This window comes from Anomaloglossus baeobatrachus, chromosome 2 (assembly GCF_048569485.1).
Source record: "Anomaloglossus baeobatrachus isolate aAnoBae1 chromosome 2, aAnoBae1.hap1, whole genome shotgun sequence".
In the NCBI taxonomy this organism is placed as follows: Eukaryota; Metazoa; Chordata; class Amphibia; order Anura; family Aromobatidae; genus Anomaloglossus; species Anomaloglossus baeobatrachus.
In genome coordinates this window covers 727406497-727430769 of record NC_134354.1, presented here as the reverse complement: position 1 = coordinate 727430769, position 24273 = coordinate 727406497, and the positions used below count along the sequence as shown (strand labels likewise).

Sequence of the window (24273 nt, the reverse complement as noted above, 5' to 3'; positions counted from 1 at the left end):
ATAAAAACCAATAACAATGGAATAGGAAAATCAGTAACATATACCAAATGAATGGATGGAATTCAATAGAGGCAGTAACGATCCAGATAAAAAACATACCCAGTAAACCTTGTTCCAAAAGTGGAAAGTTAAAGTGCCAGTAGTGCAAAAGAAGGTCTGTGGACCCCACTAGGAAGGGTAACACGCGTTTCGCGTATCTTAAGTTGCACGCTTCATCAGACCATGAGAGAGGGTCTTAAGTTGCACGCTTCATCAGACCATGAGAAAGGGTCTCTCATCAGACCCTCTCTCATGGTCTCATGAAGCGTGCAACTTAAGATACGCGAAACGCGCGTTACCCTTCCTAGTGGGGTCCACAGACCTTCTTTTGCACTACTGGCACTTTAACTTTCCACTTTTGGAACAAGGTTTACTGGGTATGTTTTTTATCTGGATCGTTACTGCCTCTATTGGATTCCATCCATTCATTTGGTATATGTTATTGATTTTCCTATTCCATTGTTATTGGTTGTTATGTAACTGTCCATTTACCACCTGTAACCTTTTTATATATGTGCTAGTAACCCATTGTCTTTACTAAATTCTCCACTGTACTAACTATTTACCAATTTTTGTACCTTCCTACTTAATAAATATTATCATCTTTTTGCATTATTATCCACTTTGTCCTCCAGTTTTATTATAAAAGTGGATGGTATGTATAGAAATCTCCAGCCCGCTGTGCTTTGCTATTCAGTGTAAATTAAACTGTGGTGCATTTTTGAAATACGCAACTTATCAATGTCCATTGCGGGTACACTGAGTTTGTGTAGATATTGCACATAGACTTGCATTAGATGTGAACAATCTACAGGGAAAAAAACGCACATGGGTCCTTGGTGTGTTTCTGCTGTAGAAATGCATTAAAAATGCATGTAATCCATGCATGACTGAAAGTTTTGTCAAAGCCAAATCCCAGGAACTATTAAAAGCAAAGCAGATTTATTTAAAACTTGACTAGACATGAGTGGACCCGTTGAAATTCGGTTTGGCGGGTCCAGCCGGCCTTGAGATAAAATTTGGTTCTGGGCCCGGACGTGACCTGAATCCCAATGGAAGTCACTAGTTGGGCAGTTTGGGTGTCTGCCCACATGCAGCCAGCCACAAACAGAGTATTTCCGGCGGTGGGTGGGCAAAGTTTTGTTATTTTTTTATTTTTTGTGCACACTACATCTGATCACGCTCTTGTTACCCCCAGCGAGAGCCGATAAAACACTGTAAGCGGCTCACACTGGGTTGAGCACCGAGCATACCCGAGCACAGCAATGATCAAGCGAGGGGTTTGCATACGTAAAGCTCCCAAATAAGAATACTGTTGTTTTTTTTTATAAAATCCATGTTCGGTACAAAAACCAAACTTTACTTTTCAGGTTCACTCATCTCTAAACATAACAGTCGCAATGACAAAAAAACCCCACATGTAACCTAACTTACACAATAGGTGCAGAAAATCTGCAACACCCAAAACTCAATAAAGACTCATTGCGCGAATATAACCTAAGAGTCTTGTGATTTTTTTTAACTTTTATTATGGATGAAAAGGAGAACAGTTAGGGTATGTGCCCACGATCCAGACCAGTGGGGCCGCGTGTCACTTCCGCAGAAGAAAGCAAGTGACCGCAGCTGTCAGTACCCACGATCAGGGTTCCGTGCGATGCGGTCTCCTGCTTGTGTTCTCCCTACGGAGGACGCAGGCAATTTCGCAGCAAACAATTGACATGCTGCGGTCGGGAAAGCAGTGTTTGTTGCGGAAAAAACAAGCATAGTGGGCACGGGATTTCTAGGAATCCCGTCCACTGTGCTTGTACTGTACACCGCAGCGGTTTGGACGCAGCTGATGTATGCTGCGTCCAAACCATTGCAAATACTGATCGTGGGCACGCACCTTTAGGGTTAACTATATTTAAATAATTAAAATTCGTTTGGGGTTGTAACACAGCAAAAACAGGTAGGGGCACAACTTTTTTTTACTTTTTTGGGGGGAGGGGGTGAAGCCACAGGCTCTGATGGTGTCACAGGGAAAGTTTTGTTGACTTGCAGGCACTGACTCCTCTGGCAGATTATACTGGACATAGAAATACACTGCTTTGTAAAATGTATGTCTATGTCTCTATATTCAAGAGGGAGAATTATAGAAAAGAAAAAAAATCTTCCTATAAAATAACTAACAACCATTTGCAAAAATTTAAATATTTAATGTTTTTGGGTTTTTTTTAAATAAAATAATAATGAACATCACAAATCAGCAAATAACATGGACATATTTGGTGCCCCTGTAATCATAACGACCGGAACAACACAGAGTTCAGATGATTTATGGTGATCGGTAAATCGCATAAAAAAATGAGGTGACTGATTTTTTTTCTCTCTATTAAGCCCATAAAAAATGTGATAGAAATGTAATGATGAAACTGTGTTCACGTGTAGCGTAAATGGTGCATTTTTTCTACTGTTTTTCTCCTGCACATTTTCTGAAGGTTTCCGCATCATGAAGCATTAACAATCTTCTCAGATTATTTAATGTTTGTTTGCTGCATTTCTCTGCATTTGCCACTTGTTTCCAGCCTTTTCGGTCTAGATGTGAATCCGGGTTTCTAATGCTTTTTTTCTGTATTATAAAAACACGGCTTCACATCGGTACCAAAACGCATCAAATAAGGCGGAAAAGGTGTAAAAAAAGGAGCAAAAATACAATAATCGGAGAAGATTGATATTGCGTAGTTTGGTGCGATACCTGCAGAAAATGAAAAAAGACAGTATTTATGCAATGTGTGAACGCGGCCTTACAGACACCATAAAGCCAGATATTATATAGCGAAACTTGCATAAAGATAAGAAAGTTCTGGCTGGTAGAACTATAAATGAATGAACAAAAAATAAACCCATAAAAATGAGCTTGTTGCACAGAAGAAGTCACACAAGGCTTGGAATTACAAAAGCCGGGCTGGGGATGTCGGAAGGTAAGAGATTCACAGCCTCCACTGACCAGAAGATCCACTCATCTGTCGTCTCAACCTCCCTGGAAAAATCTGGACAGTTCAGATTTGGGTTTACGCCCGCAGCCTCTGGCATCTGCTGAATGTACCATACTGACAAATTGGTGTGACTTTATGGTGTGGCCAAAATTTACCGCAGCGTGACGCATAGTTCATCCTTCTCTCTGTTCTTCAAAATTTTGCAAACAGTCGGAGGAAGAACGGGGTAAAATTCGACGCACTGCCATAAAAGGATCCAAGACCATGGTGAAGATAAGAAGTGATCTTTATTTGTCGATATGTTTCAGAGCCAGAAGCTCCTTCTTCACGACAAATCACATTACAGCATACAGGACACATGTGTAATAGCAATGTCATGTGGGCCCCTGAAACGCAGCTTCAGACATTGCTGGAACCACGGCCGCACCGGAGGTGAGTATAGGCTTATGTATTTTTACGGGGACAAAGAAGGGGTTGTCCAAATTTACTGATAAATTCTATGTACCACAAAATTATGCCATTGACAAACACAACTCAGACGAAAAAAAAAACAGCTCATGTCGCGGAAGAAATAAAAAAAGTTATACCTCCTAGAACGCACCAGTCTTGTGTGCCAAATTCATCAAATTGGTGCATATGGTTTAAAAGTTTTGCACAGTTAAAAATTTTAAATTTTTCTGTCTTTGATCATTTTTTTCATCTTTTTATGAGCAAAAAGTCACATGTTTTGCAAGATGTCGTAAACTTTGCTCATAAATTTCTCGGTAACAATATAATCGCTCCAGGGAGAACTGGAATGCACTTGCAACAAACTTTGCAACTTTTTGCAAAGTTGCAAATAATAAATTAGGTAAAGAAATTGAGAACCGTAAACCAGGCCCACAGTGGTGAGCTATAAAAACCCCCAAAGAAAAACAGGTGTACACTACACTGTGTGCAGCATTATTAGGCAAATGAGTATTTTGGTCACATGATACTTTTTATACATGTTGTCCTACTCCAAGCTGTATAGGCTTGAGAGCCAACTCCCAATTAAGTAAATCAGGTGATGTGCATCTCTGTAATGAGGAGGGGTGTGGTGTAATGACATCAACACCCTATATAAGGTGTGCTTAATTATTAGGCAACTTCCATTCCTTTGGCAAAATGGGTCAGAAGAGAGATTCGACGCGCTCTGAAAAGTCCAAAATTGTGAGATGTCTTGCAGAGGGATGCAACAGAAATTGACAAATTTTTGAAGCGTGATCACCGAACAATCAAGTGTTTCATGACAAATAGCCAACAGGGTCACAAGAAGCGTGTTGGGCAAAAAAGGCGCAAAATATAGTAACTGCCCATGAATTGAGGAAAAAGAGTCGTGAAGCTGCCAAGATGCCATTTGCCACCAGTTTGGCCATATTTCAGAGCTGCAATGTTACTGGAGTATCAAAAAGCACAAGGTGTGCCATACTCAGAGACATGGCCAAGGTAAGGAAGGCTGAAAAACGACCACCTTTGAACAAGAAACATAAGATAAAACGTGAAGACTGAGCCATGAAATATCTTAAGACTGATTTTTCAAAGGTTTTATGGACTGAAGAAATGAGAGGGACTCTTGATGGGTCAGATGGATGGGACAGAGGCTGGATCAGTAAAGGGCAGAGAGCTCCACGCCAACTCTGACACCAGCCAGGTGGAGGTGGGGTACTGGTATGGGCTGGGATCATCAAAGATGAACTTATAGGACCTTCTCGGGTTGAGGATGGAGCGAAGCTCAACTCCCAGACCTACTGCCAGTTTCTGGAAGACAACTTCTTCAAGCAGCGGTAAAGGAAGAAGTCGGTATCGTTCAATAAAAACATGATTTTCATGCAGGACAATGCTCCATCACATGCATCCAACTACTCCACAGAGTGGCTGGCCAGTAAAGGTCTAAAAGATGAAAAAATAATGACATGGCCCCCTTGTTCACCTGATCTGAACCCCATATAGAGCCTGTGATCCCTCATAAAATGTAACATGTACAGGGAGGGAAAACAGTACACCTCTCGGAACAGTGTCTGGGAGGCTGTGGTGGATGCTGCACGCAATGTTGATCGTAAACAGATCAAGCAGCTGACAGAATCTATGGATGGTAGGCTGTTGAGTGTCATCATAAAGAAAGGTGGCTATATTGGTCACTAATTTTTGGGGGGTTTGTTTTTGCATGGCAGAAATGTTTATTTCTAAATTTTGTGCAGTTATATTGGTTTACTTGGTGAAAATAAACAAGTGAGATGGGAATATATTTGGTTTTTATTAAGTTGCCTAATAATTCTGCACAGTAATAGTTACCTGCACAAACAGATATCCTCCTAAGATAGCCAAATCTAAAAAAACCCACTCCAACTTCCAAAAATATTAAGCTTTGATATTTTTGAGTCTTTTGGGTTGATTGAGAACATAGTTGTTGATTAATAATAAAAAAAATCCTCTAAAATACAACTTGACTAATAATTCTGCACACGGTGTAGTGATGAGCGAGCACAAAAAGGCTGGAGCGCTCGGTACTCGAATCGAGCAGGTCATACGCTTAGATGGGGAGCAAATGAAAGTCAAAGGGATGGTCAAGCATTGTTCCAAAAGTCCCTAGGAGGGCTGGGGATGATCTCTCCCGTTGACTTCAACAAAAGCCCAAATGGAAAGATGAATTTAGTGCAAACAATAAAAAGCGCAAACTACCAAAACCTCAACAAAAATTAGGCACAAATGCAATAATGAAGGTCAGTAATTGGTCATTATTTCATATCACCTTACCTTGTAACCTAAAACTCTAAAATTAGGAAATGTGTTCCTTTCTATTCTTTCTATAGTTCCCCTTATGCCTGGGAAATGCATTATTACTTAGGTCGGAGTCATACGCAAGAATCGTGTCGCATCACACAGCACAGCCGGCCGCTCTCCGGACAGGACCGTGCAGCTACATGTATTTCTATGTAGCTGTACACTCCTGTTCAGAAAGCGGCAGGCTGCGCCAAGTGATGTGACTCAATCCTTGTGCGAATCACTCGCAAGTGTGACACCAGTCTTCACATGAGATTCTATAAATGCGAATAAAGCCCAATAAAGGGGTTGTCTAACAAAGGCAACTGTTTGTTTAATTTTCATCTACGTTAAAAAATGGAGCAGCAGGTCAAACGTTCGACAGCAGTTCCAGTCATTCTTTATGGGGCTGCCAGAAAAAGTCGACAGCAGCACTCAACAATCCCATATGAAGTGTATGGAGCGGCAAACGAGCATAGGTACTGCTTCCCTTTATCAGGAATAAAAGTGCCCCAATCGGTGCAGGCCCCCAGCAGTCGGACCCCACAATCAACAGGATATCACCTATTTTGAGGATAGACGACTTGTTTTCACTGGACAACCCCTTGCAAGTCCAATAAAGTAAGAACTGCTCATATTGACGTATAGACAAAGGTGTATAAACAGGAGGTATCAATACAACAGCTACAACAACAACACAAATTGTACTGTTAGGGTACACGCCCACGATCAGTGTTTGCAGCTTTTTTGACGCAGTGTGTTTTCACTGCGTCCAAAGTCTGTGTTGTACAGTACAAGCATAGTGGACAGGATTTCTAGAAATCTCGTGCCCACTGTGCTTGTGCGGCCCGCAGCGAAAATTGACCTGCGGTGTGTCTCTCTCTCGCTCTGTTTGCTGCGGAGTTGCAAGTGTTCTCCGCAGGGAGAATGCAAGTGAGAGATTGCAGTGCTCCGAACCCTGATCGTGGGCATGGGCCGCTGCGGTCTCCTTCGGAGGAGACTCATGGTCCCACAGGTCAGGACCCACCGGGTCCAGGATTCAGTGGGTGCTGATCTTGAGCACATACCCTTAGTAAGGAAAGACCCAACAGCAAGAAAGCAAGAAAATATAAGGCCTCATTTATCAATAGTCTTGGTTGCTAATAGTAACCAATCAGACAGAGCTCAGTTTTCATTTTCCCAGAACAGTTGAAATATGGGTTCTGACTAGTTGCTATGGGCAACTAAGAACGCTTTACAGAGAGCTTTGGTAATTAAGGTCCGGTTGGCAAATTTATGAAAACTGTCTAAAGAAGAAACACTGGCTTTGTTGTCCATCGTAACCAGTCACATATTGTGTTCTGTTCGTATTTTAGATGCTTTTATAAATCTGCCCCGGTGTTCTTAGAATTGAGTCCTGATAGACCTTCCCAATCATCAGCCCCATACATCAGTGCTGCACAGACGCCTACGAAAGCCCCATAAGTTATAAGGTCTATACTCAGCGTACTTGAGGCGATAGCAGCCATTCATCTCCAATCTCCTCAGCGGCCCAAAGTGCAGATACAGAAAAAAAATGGGCCTCCGATATATTTATATCACGCGGCGATCATATCACAGCCAATGAGCAGTAATAACCCAGCAGTTCTTAGTACACAATGAACAGGAGATAATGAGCAATTAGAGGGAATGTTTCTGCCTTTGTTGCACACCAGCTTTCTGGATCTGTGTAGGGGGACAGGCTGGGAAGACTCCTACAGTCTTATCAAGGCTACACGCATTCCTGAAGAGCTACTGCAGTTTGGCTCTTCATCCTACATCATGTGGCAAGGCCCTTTAAAGCGGTTCTCTACAACTCAGATGAGCCTTTCTCAATCCTTTTTCCTCACAGTAAAATAATGACATTTAGGCCTCAATCCCACTTGTGTTTAACACGAACGAGTGCAATCTAGGCTCATAATTGTCATACGAGGAAAGAAACCATCTAGGGATATTAGGGAGCACAGGGATCAGCCTCAGGTGAATGTTAGAAGGTGACCCCGCTCCTCTCTCGCCTTTGCAAGGGCCTACCATTGTAGTGTATACCCTTTGTGCTGTGTTGGTCACCGGGGTTTTTCCCTCCCCCAGAGTAACACCACCCCCGTGTTTCCGTTGTGTTGCATCATTCACCGAAACACCACTCCTAGCTGGTGTGACACCTGTAGTCACTTTGTGACACTCGGCTCACGCATGTAGCAGAGCCCGAGCCAAATGTTAGTAGCATATAACATCTGATGGACTAGCATTGGATGCCATATGAAAGGTGGGAGGGAGGCCTTATACTCAGTTTATGTCTCATTCCAGTGCTGTTGGCACTGGCTCTAGCATGGATCACGTCACATTCTGTTAAACAATTCCTGTGCCCAATAAGCGCTGGCTTCACTCTCCTCTTCTTCGGATGTAATTGATATGTGGAGGAAGTGAGAGAGCAGCAGTAGTTCGCACTTCCTCCAAATGTCTCATATCTCCAAAGGAAGGGAGAGTGAAGCCAGCGCTGATAAGCCACAGGGATCTGTCATGCTCGCACAGTTAGTAGTCACCTGGCAGCTTCAAAATGGCTACCATGAACAGGCTTGGAGCAAGCTACTTCATTTCCCAAGCCTTAACCATTTAACCCCTGTACAGAGATCTGGACTTAAGAGGTCCTCGGGTAAGGGCCATAGAGTCAGCTGCAGTTCGATGGCGTAAGCTGGCAAGAAGGATTGTCAGGAAGTCGGGTCATATCCAGGAAGTCATGTCAGGAAAAGAATCAAACAACAAGTGGGTAGTTAAATGTAAAGACAACGTCAATAAACAGGAGTATCAGGTCAAAATACAGGAATTCAGAACAGATGCACAAACCAATATAAAAAATCTATTGACTGGCAGTGGGAGCTGGCTCTCTGGGGTTTATATAGAACAGCCCCACCGAGAGCGATGGAACACTCTGATACATTTGTCAGCATTTATGACATTAGCTGACAATCACAATTAGATCAGAGAGATGTGCGGGGATTTCCGCGGGCTCGCCGCTGGAGTCGGCTGTAAACGGAGGGAGGTGACCAATGACGTACCAATACATCATTGGTTGTGAAGGGGTTGAAGAAGGCACATTTCCTTCATATTTTAGGCCCCCAAAATTTATTTTCCTCTTTTATATTTTAAAAATTCCAAAAAAGGAAAATGGCATGATGCAAAAGTTTGGGAACCCTTGGAAATTTGTGTGCTCTCATAACTTTGACCAAGGTTTCACACCTTAATTAGTTTGTTAGGGTTATGGCTTGATCACTATGCATTCTGTTTGACCTCATGTCAGAGGCCATTGTGCCCTCTTCATAGAACATGTCTGCTGATGAGCTCTGAAAATTGATGAGGGAGAAACATGTTGGGATGGAAAAAAACATGGAAAAAAACTATCTTAAACAACAAGATGAAATCACAGTGACTTAAGCTAAGGGGTACTTTGCACGCTGCAACATCGCTAGCCGATGGTAGCGATGCCGAGCGTGATAGTCCCCGCCCCCATTGCGATATCTTGTGATAGCTGCCGTAGCGAACATTATCGCTACAGCAGCTTCACACGCACTTACCTGCCCTGCGACGACGCTCTGGCCGGCGACCCGCCTCATTCCTAAGGGGGCGGGTCGTGCGGCGTCACAGCGACGTCACACGACAGGCGGCCAATAGAAGCAGGGGGGCGGAGATGAGTGGGACGTAACATCCCGCCCACCTCCTTCCTTCCTCATTGCAGGCGGGACACAAGTAAGGAGATGTTCCTCGCTCCTGCGGCTTCATACACAGCGATGTGTGCTGCTGCAGGAACGAGGAACAACATCGTACCTGTCACTGCAGCGAAATTATGGAAATGACCGACACTACACAGATCACCGATTTTTGACACTTTTGCGATTGTTTATCGGTGCTTCTAGGCTTTACACATTGCGACATCGTTACCGGCGCCGGATGTGCATCACTTTCGATTTGACCCCAACGATATCGAAGTAGCGATGTCGCAACGTGCAAAGTACCCCTAAGTGTTCACCTTTATTTAATATATTTATTCTATACAGTAGTATAGAATAAATATAGCAGTAATAGAATATTGGCCCTGAGATATAGAGGGAGAGGCTAGTACCCCCATCTTGTGGAACCTATACCACTATTGCTACATATTGCTGCTATTGTATGCTTATTTTTATATTTATAGGCATTTAAATGAGTTACTGTGTTTTTCTTGAAAATTCTTCAAAATTCATTTCAATTCTGTAGGTCTTTTTGAATTTCACATTATCATGTGCTGAATTGGAAGCTTTTAAATACAGTTGAAACCAGAAGTTTACATACACTATCTAAAAAGACACATCTGCGGGTTTTATTCACATGACATGAAATCAGAATAAACCTTTCCCGTTTTAGATCAATTAGGAACCAAAATTATTTATATTTGCCAAATGCCAGAATAATGAGAGAGAATGTTTTAAGGCATTTTTATTTTATTACTTTCTGCAAAGTCAAAGGTTTACATACACTAATGCGGGCTTTACACACAAAGACATCGCTAACGAGATGTCGTTGGGGTCACGGAATTCGTGACGCACATCCGGCCTCGTTAGCGACGTTGTTGCGTGTGAAATGCACGAACGACCGTTAACGATCAAAATTACCCACCTAATCGTTGATCGTTGATGCGTTGTTCTAATCCTGATTATCGTTGGTTGTTGAGGACGCAGGTTGTTCGTCGTTCCTGCGGCAGCACACATCGCTACGTGTGACACCGCAGGAATGAGGAACATCACCGTCCCTGCGTCCTCCGGCAATGAGGAAGGAAGGAGGTGGGCGGGATGTTTGTCCCGCCCCTCCGCTTCTATTGGAGCGGCCGCTTAGTGACGTCGCTGTGACGCCGCACGAACCGCCCCCTTAGAAAGGAGGCGGTTCTCCGGCCACAGCGACGTCGCTAGGCAGGTAAGTCCGTGTGACGGGTGTTAGCGATATTGTGGGGGCGGGTGCTTTCACCAGCGACATCGCTATCGATGTCGCTGTGTGTAAAGCAGCCTTTAGAGTAGTATGCCTTTAAACAATATGGGACAGCCCATATGATGATGTCATGTCTTTCAAAGCTTTTGATAGGCTTATTGGCAACATCTGAGTTAATTAGAGACACACCTGCGGATGTATTTTAATGCACACATAAAACACACTGCTTCTTTGTGTAGCATCAATGGAAAGTCAAAAGAAATCAGCCAAGATCTCAGGAAGAAAATTGTGGGCTTGCACAAGTCTGCTTCATCCTTGCCGGTTTTGATAACTCGAGGCCATAGCTTTTGGAGGAAGGCAAGGAAAAAATGAAAATACTGAACCAGATGTCAGTGAAGAAGCATGGAGTGTGTTTACAACTCTCTCACTGTGGACAGAGCGGTAACTGCTCACTTCACCAACTGACTGGCAGAGAGCAGCTGCAGGGAGAATTTAACTTCACTTTTTTTCTGAAGTCGAACTTCCAATTAGTCACTCACATAAAACAGTATTTACATGCAGATTAGCACTATGGCTCCAGTTTCCTTTTAATGTCAGGTTCTCTAGCCTTTTTACCTGCTCTTCATGCTGTCAAATACAGATGCAGAATCTAACACATTCACATATTATGAAATGGATAATAATTAGGGGGATACAGTTACATTAGCAGAGTTTTATTTGCATGGAGCAGTATATCTATAGGTTAGGAGAAATACAGCATTTGTTTTAGTTGATTTTTTTAAATCAGTTTATTTAAAAATAAATAAATAAAAAGAAAAAGATGAGTTTTCAGAACCATTTTTTGCTATGATGAAATGTTTACACATGTGAAGCCACACATCCAAGCCCTCTTCACCACCTGCCGCCTACAACTCAAAAATCTTTCCCGGATCCGTACATTCCTTTCCCAAGAAGCTGCAAAAACCCTTGTGAATGCCCTTATTATCTCCCGCCTGGACTATTGCAACCTCCTGCTCTGTGGCCTCCCTTCTAACAGTTTTGCACCCCTACAATCTATTCTAAACTATGCTGCCCGACTAATCCACCTGTCCCCTCCGCTACTCCCCGACCTCTCCTCTCTGCCAATCCCTTCACTGGCTTCCCATTGCCCAACGACTCCAGTTCAAAACACTAATCATGACCTACAAAGCCATCCACAACCTGTCTCCTCCCAACATCTGTGACCTAGTCTCCCGATACTTACCCGCACGTAACCTTCGATCCTCACAAGATTTCCTTCTCATCTCCTCTTCCCACCATCGCATCCAAGACTTCTCCCGTGCCTCTCCCATACTCTGGAATGCTCTGCCACAACACATCAGACTCTCGCCTACCTTGACAAGCTTCAAAAGGAACCTGAAGACCCACCTCTTCCGACAAGCCTACAACCTGCCGTAACCTCAGTCCTCTATAGCACTGCACGACCACCTCTACCATCACCTACTGTATCCTCACCCATCCCTTGTAGACTGTGAGCCCTAGCGGGCAGGGTCTTGTCTCCTCCTGTACCAGTCTGTGCCTTGTATTGTTTATGATTATTGTACTTGTCCCTACTATGTATACCCCTTTCACTTGTAAAGCGCCATGGAATAAATGGCGCTATATTAATAAATAATAATAATAATGTGAAGTTAAAAATCTCAATGCTTTAGCGCAGTGCCTGTATCATCCTCTAGATGGCAGTCAATTCACACAAAGTAATGGAATATTATAAACTGTGATTCGAATTCTAGTCATACCTAAATGTAAATGATTACTATATTTGTCCACAGTCACCATCAGACAGAAAAACCTTCACTCTAACTTCCTTTAATTAATCCAGCAAGGTAATAATACAAAATAGAGATAAGACATAAGATAGCAACTTTGGATAATTGGGTCTCGAGAGGGAAGTCCCCGCTCCCTCTATTATATCATCTATGGCCTAAAAGGGCATAAGAAGAGGGGAAATTCTGATAAAATACTTTTCTGATGCATCAGAGGTAAATGTAAGAAGGGGGAAGATGGGGAACTCTGTGATCTCTGAGACAAATGGTTCTATGGAGCAAGTAAAATAGCCCCGCTCACTTTCTGTTACTGGAGATCGTACAGGACATTTAAAGGAATCTGTCACCAGGGTTTTGCTCCTCCATCTGAGAGCAGCATAATGTAGAGACAGAGACCCTGATTCCAGCGATGTGTCACTTACTGAGCTGTTTGATTTCATTTTGATAAAATCAATATTTTCTCTGCTGCAGATCTAGCAGTTATACAGAGCTCATGAATATGCTGGACTACCTGAAGTAGTCCTGTAATGATAACCTACTGCTGATAAAACAGTGATGTTATCAAAAGTACACTAAGCAGCCCAGTAAGTGACACATCGCTAAAATCAGGATCTCTGCCTCTACATTATGCTTCTCTCAGATGTTGCAAAAATCTGGTGACAGATTCCCTTTAAGCAAAGGGCCATTTATTATAATCATTATTTCTACGTTCGAACTTCTTTGAGATTCTGCTTTACTATTGTGCGCCATAATATCCCTGACATTTTAATTACATTTTTGGCTGCCCAGTCCATATTTAGAGACACATTTGATCTGTTTGCTGGGTTTATACCGATTATAAAGTAGGGAGTGCTGCACTGAATTTTCATATGCCCTGAAGCAGCTAAGTTACATAGGTTGAAAAAAGACATAGGTCCATCTAGTTCAACCTTCCTCCACATATTATACATATCGTCACTAAATCATTTATAACTGACAATGTTGTGTACTGAGGAAATCATCCAACACTTTTTTAAAAGCTGTTATAGTATCTGCCATTACTACCTCTTGTGGTCGGCATTCCACAGTCTGACTGCTCTAACTGTAAAGAACCCTTTCCTATTTAGCTGTCAGAATCGCTTTTCTTCCACTCGCAGTGTATGCCCTGTGGTCTTGCTCTCTGTAATCAACCAACTCTCATATAAGAAGGCAATGCCCAGTGAGGTGCTACTTATTCTTTCCCAAAGAACTTATACATTCACTATAAGGTCTCATTCACATGTCCGTGTTGCATATATGTGTTGTATGTGTTTTTTTCAAGGCGTTTGTATATCACTATAAGGTCTCATTTACATGTCCGTGTTGCTGATATGTGTTGTATGTGTTTTTTTCAAGGCGCTTGTCCGTGTTGCATATATGTGTTGTATGTGTTTTTTTCAAGGCTTTTGCATATCACTAGAAGGTCTAATTCACATGTCCGTGTTGCATATATGTGTTGTATGTGTTTTTTTCAAGGCGTTTGTATGTTTTCCCCGTGTTTGCGTGGGTTTCCCTCCGGATTCTCAAGTTTCTTCCCACAGTACAAAGACTCACAGTCTAAATCCCCAATGTTTCCCAATTTTGCCACATAGGTAAATTAGGCATTTCAGAAGGAATAAGAATGGGATTCAACTCTCAAGCATCAACTTTTCTCCATATAGTCACAAAACTTGGTTTCAATTCTTTAGAACCTACAATTAATCATTTGCAAAAAAAAAAAAATAATACAAAAGAAACCAAGTGTCAGCTCTCTAGAACCTACCGTACTCCACAGATCCGAAAGAAAACAGAATGCAAATATTAATCACAATTCTTCAGAAGGGACTAGAGAGATATAAAATGTCTACACAAAACCCGCCATGTACATTTTTTACTGTAATTCTGCATCGTCACAATTACTCTGATGCAAGACTATATAATAACACGGAACATTAGTTTAAATACCAAATCTGAAAGGTTGCTACATCTAGAAACACAGAGGGTCAGATAGGCGGAATTCACACAACTGTATTCTCGCCATCCGAGAAGAATGGCCCATTATGCGAATAAGACTCTGATCAGAGTGGGATCTGTTTTTCTCAAAAGTGAAGAATAAAAATAAAAAGTTTATTCATCTCCTCTATTCTGTCAATCTCTGAAAATCGAACCACACTTGAATATCATCTGAGTGTGGTTCGAATTTTTCAACGGATCCATAGATTCTCAGAGGCATATCGTGTACGTGATGATTTTTTTTTTCTCAAACCTTTTGGTCCGAAGACAAAATTTGGACATGTGCACATCCTGATTAAATGACATTGTTCCGAATACGATTCAATTTTTTGACGAGTAGAACTTAGAAGGAAAATACAGTCATCTGCACGAGTCCTTAAGATGAGAACTGTCCATATTATTGGGCTTAAATGGCCATTTTAAAGAGAACCATACATATAACCCAATATATAAAGGGTTCCAAGTCACTGGCCACCTACATTTATTGTAATCTTCAAGGATCAACACTTTTTGCAGCTGCTCACACAGATTTTTTGATAGTCATCTTAATCTCTGTTTTTACCATGGGCATTTCATTATTAAAGATTGCAGGGAAGCCCTAATCTAAATGAACCTTTAGTTGTAAGAAAGAATAAACTACTCTCTTTCAAAGATTTTGTGGTGCACGGCCTGTGGTGTGCTGTGGTCTTATCTCCAAATCTCATATACGGTACAAATAACTGAAATGATGAAGATGGCACCACATGTGCACCATGGAAAAATGTGCAACTGATTCTCATGAGAATGACATTTTTGGGTTTCCTACAAAGGCAAACTTGGCATAGAAATCCAATAATGAATGTTGCAAAAGGAAAATATAATGGAATATCCCAATCTTAATAGGATAGGTATCTTAGAAAGCCCAAAAAATGGGTTGGCATGTGCCACTTCTCCGTGAATTCTAGCAATGGTAGATGGTTTCAGTCCCGGAATAGCGATTACTGTGAGTGATCATAATCTAATATATAAAGCTGAGTGTATACAGGGTGGTCCAAAAGTAGGTGGACAGTGTAAAGTAAAACTGACTCCGTTGCCCTTAGTAACCAATCAGATTCCACTTTTCATTTTTCACAGACTCTTTGGAAAATGAATGGTGGAATCTGATTGGTTGCTAAGGGCAATTTCACAGATGCAGTTTTCACAGATAAATCTCCCCCAAATCTGTTTTCTTTTCAGATAATTTAGAGAACCCATAATGGTAAATAATTTAAATGCAGATCAAAGAAAATGGAGAGTATTGGAAATCTCAAAATGCTGAAACCGTTAGAGCAAATTGTTATTATTTTCTGTCCACCTAATTTTGGACCACCCTGTCGTACAGTATGTATGTGTGTGCGTGTATGTATTCTGTGTATGTATGTATGTATATGTGTGTGTGTATTCTGTGTATGTATGTATACGTGCGTGTGTGTGTGTATATGTGTGTGTGTGTGTGTGTGTGTGTGTGTATGTGTATGTATGTGTGTGTGTATATATGTGTGTGTGTGTGTTTGTGTATGTGTGTGTGTGTGTGTGCATGTATGTGTGTGTATGTGTGTGTATGTGTGTGTATGTATATGTGTGTGTGTATGTGTGTATGTCCGCTAAATAAATCCGTACCGTCGCATTTACAATCATAAAATTTTGCACAGCTGCCTCATATGACTCAGGGAACGTTATAGACTATGTTTTTGAGGGGAAAATTTAACCTGGCACTTTACAGTTTTCCTGCTTACATTAAAGTGAATGGAGCTGGGAGCTACAGGTCATTAATAGGAGCTCTGATTGGTTGCTATAGGCAACGTAGGACATTCTAAGTATAAAAAGCTTATGTGTGATGTAATATGATATCGGTAGAGACAGAGACACTTAGAGACAGACAGAGACAGACAAACATAGAGAGAGTCAGACAGGGGCAAAGACAGACAGAGAGAGACGGATAGAGAGAAACAGAGAGAGAGGCAGAGAGAGACGGATCCAGAGACACAGACAGCGAGAGAGACTGACAGAGACGGATAGAGAGACAGACAGAGAGAGACAAACAGAGAGAGAAACAAAGAGACAGACAGAGCTAGAGAGAGACAGACAGAGAGAGAGAAACAAAGAGACAGAGAGCTAGAGAGAGGCAGACAGGGCGACAGACGGAGAGAGACAGAGGGACAGTTAGTTACTATCCCAGGCAACGCCGTGTACTACAGCTAGTCTATATATAAAAAATGTGGTTGCCTCTATATGGGAAATAAATGGAATTTCCAACATTATGGATGACAGATTCCTAGTGTTTTCTTTATTTCTGCAAAAATAAATCATTGTATCATTGGATGAATACCATGTGCAAAAAGTAGAACATTACTTTTATTAAAAACTTTGGCTATAGTATGATTAGATATGAAGTTGATTTATTTTCGGTCCAGTGTAGGATCCTTTACTTTGTACACTTCATATCGGGTGAGTTCTCCATCCTTCTGTTTGGAGCACCCAAAGTACTGCAGATTATCTCTAATAAAAAAAGGAGCTCTCCAATGTAATAATCTGTCCTACTCTGTTCACTAAGTAACTTGCAGAGCCGGCTTTCCATATTTGTTGAGTCTGTCTAGTTGTATTATATCTGATGACAATTGTGCACTTTTTCCACCAGTCCACCGGTTGCATCCAAATTGAAAAATGCTACAAACCAGGACCAGTCCTTAACCAGTCTGATGCCATGGAAGGATGCCATCGAGATTTATGTGACCAAATCTGATATCAGTGTCATTTCTCTACCCCGCCAGTAAGAAAAAAAACAATGTGTGGTCGGAAGTATAAGAAAGAGGCCTCATTGAGATTGAAAGCTTGTCTCTATGTAGAGTGCAAGGTGCAATGAACCATAGGCAAATTATATAAGTACAACTTAGATCTAATACTGATATCCATTCATGTGTTACGAATCTTTGTACATTAGATTATGAGCCAAATAGGACCCGGGGAGGTTTGCCTTACCTTGGAGCCAAGTCCTTGATGTGCAGGTTTCTCTCCATACTTGCATGGTGGCAGATCTCCCCCAGCACTGGTTCAATGAGAATGCCCAGCATACACACTAGTTACCACTCGTCCTGAACTAGTAGTGTTTGTTTAGCAGCTGCACACCTACAATCCAGCCCCCCCCCCGAAACCACAAACCATCATTTAAGATACTTCTTCATTTCCACTAATAGAAGAAATTGCTATGTATTATCATTAGACATGTTTAGTGATCTGTTCCTCTTAAATGGTCACGGTCGTTTCACCAAACGTTACAGAAATCAATAGCTTATAATATAAAAAACGTTGAAATATATTTTATCAGTAAAATCTGCTTCTTTCTTCACATATGAGCCACTTCTCCCCTCCTCCCTGCCCTTTTCCTTCTAAACTCTCAAATCCAGTCTTAAAAGCAGCTCAAATCCATCTTGGTATTGTGGCACCCTTGAGGCTTCAGTCGCCACAGGTCGGTGCTGGTTCACAACATCCACAACCACACATAAGCCAGTTGCCCTCTCACCGGGACGGGGTTAGGGTAGGGTCATTTAGGATGATCACCATATCGTCTGGGGCCTTCTTCCATCCACTAGCTCTGGTGCTCAAGTGGGCGGGGCGACTGATCAGGGGAGTAGGAGCCACACACTTTGGGAGAAGAGACACGACTGGGAACCAAGTGAGACGCAGGAGAATACGGTCGCTGAGGGGAGAGCTAATAGCTCCCTCAGGACCGGTGCACATCTCGGTGCACGGAGCCCTAGGCTGGTGGGCACTTCAAGGCCTGCCACTAGAATCCACCGAGCGGAGGATTTCAAGTCCTCTGGCCCACAACAGCGCCCGGGGCAGAGCAGCATATAGAGCCAGGAGCCGTGATCATAGGGCTGCCCATCAACGGACTCGCTCTGCCTGCTATGCAGCTCGGAGGAAGGACTCACGAAGTATCCCACTGATACCGACCTCTGATCTATCCGGGATCGTCTGGAGCCCATAACAGCGGAGTCGGGCAGTCCAACGGCAGGAGCAACTCAGTGAGTAAACACCTTAAACTGCAACTGCTGTGTCATCTGTTCCTTCCCGCGCCCTGCGCTTCCCACACTGAGGTTGACAACTACTCTCAACATCCTCTCTGGGGCTTAGCTCTGCCTGTGGAGAGATGCAACATCTGAGCTGCGTTACCATCTGTCCCAGCAGAGAGAGACCTTGCGCAGCGGCAGCTCCCCTCCTGGTCGCATACCACAGGTGGCGTCACGAAAGACAACTACTCCCCATCCCTTCATCTTTATTGACACCGACAGGGTCATGGAGCTGGGCCAGGCCACTGTGACAACCCAAACCAACACCGGCCCGGTGACGAGTAATCCCAGAGACCCTGTGAGCGCGTCAGTATTCCTTATAGAAGCAAAGATGGGATATCACGGTGGGACCATGGAAATATCCAGATAAGATGGTGATTTTTATTGTTGATGCGTTTCTGAGAGCAATTTCTTCTACTTTAAGACTTGTCCTGAAGAAGGAAAAACTAGTCTCAGAAACGCGTCGACAATAAAAATCACCATCTTATGACCTTGTCTAGATTTTTCCACGGTCACGAGGCGATATCCCATCTTTGCTTATTTAAGTAATACTACTACCCCCAGGGATCAGGGATGCTGCAGCAGCCGTCTTTGCCTTCTCAGTAGTTGTGGCTTTCACAACTGCCCCAGGTGAGCCTGTTTTCTTGTCTCTCCATGTTATCCACTATCCTCAGATAAGACTTAGGAGTCAGGGTACAGCTTGTCTTATAATCTATAGAGAGGGAAGGAATGAGGAGCACTCAGCACAGTGGGAGACCAGGAACAACCAGCTGCATCTTCACACAAATGTTATACCTTACGCCAGGTCTGGATTCACAGTCACACAGCTCAGTACTGCTCTATGTCTTACAGGCTGCTGTTTCTGTCTCTGTGCTGCATATGGGAGACATCATAGCAGTTAGTCTCCGCACACTAACGCAGAGATAACTGTAAATTAAACATGGAGCCTGCAAAGGGGAAAACTGGTGAACAATGCAGGATACAAGTATGATGGCCAGAAATGGTGTTACTCCTCATGAAAATTGTCTCTTCAGGGAGGAAGGAGATGAACTCTAGTGCCACCTATTGGAAGTAGCAATCCTAAAAGTCAAAAGGGACTCTCCAACAAGACTTAAGGTCGCTTTACACGCAACGACATCGCTAACGAGATGTCGTTGGGGTCACGGAATTTGTGACTCACATCCGGCCTCGTTAGCGACGTTGTTGCGTGTGACACGTACGAGCGACCGCTAACAATGGAAAATTCTCACCAAATCGTTGATTGTTGACACTTCGTCCATTTCCCAAATATCGTTGCTTGTTCTGGACGCAGGTTGTTCGTCATTCCTGAGGCAGCACACATCGCTATTTGTGACACCCTGGGAATGACAAACAACAGCGTACCTGCGTCCTCCGGCAACGAGGTGGGCATGACTTTCATGCGGCTGCTCTCCACCCCTCCGCTTCTATTGGATGCCTGCCGTGTGACGTCGCTGTGACGCCGCATGAACCGCCCCCTTAGAAAAGAGGCTGTTCGCCGCCCACAGTGACGTCTCTAGGAAGGTAAGTATGTGTGACGGGTACTAGCGATTTTGTCCGCCACGGGCAGCGATTTGCCCGTGGTGCACAAATGACGGGGGCGGGTGCGAACGCTAGCGATGTCACACCGTGTAAATCCCCTTTTAGGGTTTATACCAGATCAGAACCTCAGACACGGTGTTTCGGGGTAACTGCTTCTCGTCAGTGCAAAGTATGAGATCTGATCTCGCTGTATGAGAAGCCATAATGGGGTCTAAGGGAAAAACTTTTCTTCTTGCAGAGACTGACAAACCAATCTGGCTGCCAGTGAGGAGTCTTATAGCTGCAATGTTCCCAGAAGAGCATTGCAGCTATAAGGCTTCTCTCTGGCAGCCAGATTGGTTTGTTAGTCTCTCCAAGGAGAAATGTTTTCCCCTTAGATTCCTCATGAAGACATAGAGGATAGATTATTCTGATATTTACCTGAAATAACAGGTAAACTTTAACTTGTTACATTATTTTTTATGAACACATGAACAGATGAACACTGCCTCATTAAATAACACTGGTGCAAGTGCAATGCAATTTTTTATTGCACTACATTTGGTGGATTTCTACACAGATATGAGTGAACTCTTAGGGGTACTTTGCACACTACGACATCGCAAGCCGATGCTGCGATGCCGAGTGCTATAGTCCCCGCTCCCGTCGCAGATGGGATATCATGGTGATAGCTGGCGTAGCGAACATTATCGCTACGGCAGCTTCACATGCACTCACCTGTCCTGCGACGTCAGTCTGGCCGGCGATCCGCCTCCTTATTAAGGGGGCGGGTCGTGTGGCGTCATAGCGACGTTACACGACAGGCGGCCAATAGCAGCGGAGGGGCGGAGATGAGCAGGATGTAAACATCCCGCCCACCTCCTTCCTTCCGCATTGCCGGCCGGGACGCAGGTAGGAGATGTTCCTCGCTCTTGCGGCTTCATACACAGCGATGTGTGCTGCCGCAGGAACGAGGAACAACATTGGACCGTCGCAGCAAGGTAATTATGGTTTTCGCCGACGCTACACCGATGATACGATTACGACGATTTTGCACTCGTTAATCGTATCATCTAGGCATTACTCACTACGATGTCGAGAGCGACGCCGGAAGTGCGTCACTTTCGACATTACCCCACCGACATCGCACCTGCGATGTCGTAGTGTGCAAAGTATCCCTTAGGGGTACTTTGCACACTACAACATCGCATGTGCGATGTCGGTGGGGTCAAATCGAAAGCGACGCACATCCGGCGTCGCTGTCGATATCGTAGTGTGTAAATCCTTTTTGATACGATTAACGAGCGCAAAAGCGTTGTAATCGTATCATCGGTGTAGTGTCCGACATTTTCATAATTTCGCTGCAGCGACGGTACGATGTTGTTCCTTGTTTCCCTGCGGCAGCACACATCGCTGTGTATGAAGCCGCAAGAGCGAGGAACATCAGTGTACCTGCGTCACTGCAGCTCACGCCGACTATGCGGGAGGAAGGAGGTGGGCGGGATGTTTACGTCCCGCTCGTCTTCGCCCCTCCACTTCTATTGGCCGCCTGCCGTGTGACGTCGCTGTGACGCCGTACGACCCACCCCCTTAGGAAGGAGGCAGGTCGCCGGCCAGAGCGACGTCACAGGGCAGGTGAGTGCGTGTGACGCTGCCGTAGCGATAATGTTCGCTACGGCAGCTATCACAAGATATCGCTGCTGCGACGGGGGCGGGGACTATCGAACTCGGCGTCGCAAGCATCGGCTTGCGATGTCGTAGTGTGCAAAGTATCCCTTAATCTCGTTCCCACTCTTAATTTAAGCAAAAACAACACTGACCACCACAGCAGCTGCATTATTACACTCTTAGGCCTCCTTCACACGTCCGTGAAAATCACGCACATTTTTCATGGACGTGTCAAAGGTGCGTATTGCCCTCCGTGTTCCGTGTTTATGGCTCACGTGTGTTCTCCGTGTGTTATCCGTGATAACACACGGAGAATGGGAACTTTCTGCTCACCTGTTCCTGGCGTTGCTGTCCGTGGTGCTGATCTTCGGTCTCTGGCCCTGCCCACCCCCGCTGCTGCTGCTTTCAGACCGCAGTGGAGTGAATATGCAATGAGCATAATGAGCGGGGGTCAGAAGCAAGTGACAGCAGCGGCAGAGACAGCAGTTCTGGAGAAGGTGAGTACAGAAATTCTTTTTATTTCACAGGCATGTGTGTTTTTTCCGGTGCGTGTCACACGGATCACATCTGTGCATCCGTGTGTCACCCGTGATGCCGGAGAAAAACAGACAGGTCTATGTGTGGAGCACACGGGCACACGTATGCTCCACATGTACACACGGTCCATGGCAAAACACGCACGTGAGCGCAGACCCATTGATTTTAATGGGTCTGCGTGTGCTTGTGTCTCTGGCACGTGAGGAAACGGACATGTGAAGGAGGCCTTAGCGTGAGTGCACACGATTAGTGTTTGCGGTATTTTGGATGCAGAGTGTTTTCACTGCATCCAAGATGCTGTGTTGTGCAGCACAAGCACAGTGGATGGGAATTATAGAAATCTTCTGCCCCCTGTTCTTCTTTTCTCTGCAGTGTAAACAAACATCCAATGTGGTTCCCGAGCGGCGGCAAGTTAATTTACGCTGCAGAGAGGAAAGTGTTTTCCGCAGGGAGAATAAAGCTTAGGCCGGGCCACACGGGGCACTAGTGCGATCCTCGCATGACACTCGGCTGAGGCTGGCAGCACAGCAGAGCGTCATGTGGGTGTCCCTGCGACTGAGGTCCGACTGTGCGAGCGGACCTCAGCTGCGGGGGGGAGGGTAAGCTCTGAGGAGGGGAGGGAGGGATTTCTCTCCCTCTCTCCTCCATAGCCGGCTATTGCCATTCTCGCACTGCACTCGCGGTACACCGGTGTACCGCTAGTGCAGTGCGATTTTTCTCTCGCCCCATAGACTTGAATGGGTACGAGAGAAAGAGACTCGCATTACGCCCGCAGCATGCTGCGATTGTTTTCTAGGTCCAATTAGGGCTGAGAAAAATAATCGCTCATGTGCGCTGACACACAGGCTAATATAGGTCCGAGTGGAATGCCATGTTTTATCACACTCCACTCGCACCGTTTTTCTCGCCGTGTGGCTTAGGCCAGGAGTCCGCAGTGGCCCGAACCCTGATCGTGGGCACAGGCAGCTGCCGACTCCTGCGGAGAACACTCGCGGGTCTGCAGGAAAGGGCATGCTGCATCCAGGCCGCAGCATGTCCGGACAGTGGGCACATACCCTTATATGACACAATCTCAATCTGTTTCTAAAATGATTCAACTAACAGCCAAATGTCCTTTATGTTCTATAGTTGGCCGTTGTAAACTTGCCAGCAATCAGCTTATTACATTTTTTTCTCTGGCCCATGTGTAAACAACAATATGCTAAATGAAACTGAACAGGGACACCTACAGTTAGGTCCAGAAATATTTGGACAGTGACACAAGTTTTGTTATTTTAGCTGTTTACAAAAACATGTTCAGAAATACAATTATATATATAATATGGGCTGAAAGTGCACACTCCCAGCTGCAATATGAGAGTTTTCACATCCAAATCGGAGAAAGGGTTTAGGAATCATAGCTCTGTAATGCATAGCCTCCTCTTTTTCAAGGGACCAAAAGTAATTGGACAAGGGACTCTAAGGGCTGCAATTAACTCTGAAGGCATCTCCCTCGTTAACCTGTAATCAATGAAGTAGTTAAAAGGTCTGGGGTTAATTACAGGTGTGTGGTTTTGCATTTGGAAGCTGTTGCTGTGACCAGACAACATGCGGTCTAAGGAACTCTCAATTGAGGTGAAGCAGAACATGCTGAGGCTGAAAAAAAAGAAAAAATCCATCAGAGAGATAGCAGACATGCTTGGAGTAGCAAAATCAACAGTCGGTACATTCTGAGAAAAAAGGAATTGACTGGTGAGCTTGGGAACTCAAAAAGGCCTGGGCGTCCACGGATGACAACAGTGGTGGATGATCGCCGCATACTTTCTTTGGTGAAGAAGAACCCGTTCACAACATCAACTGAAGTCCAGAACACTCTCAGTG

The 24273-nt window shown here is 44.1% G+C and overlaps 1 protein-coding gene across 2 annotated transcripts in view; it reads right to left on the bottom strand.

The window, feature by feature from the left end:
• The window catches only part of FLT3 (fms related receptor tyrosine kinase 3), a 187606-nt gene extending 169946 nt beyond the window's left edge, over positions 1-17660 (bottom strand). The window contains exon 1 of one of the 2 annotated variants that reach the window (XM_075337363.1): positions 17579-17660. In XM_075337363.1, the coding sequence (XP_075193478.1) occupies positions 17579-17624 (46 nt within the window). In that variant the 5' untranslated portion in view covers positions 17625-17660. Of the gene's footprint in view, positions 1-7284; positions 7354-17578 lie in introns of those variants that run through there. The other variant, XM_075337364.1, reaches the window with a different exon arrangement.
• Between the last annotated feature and the right edge of the window lie 6613 nt (positions 17661-24273).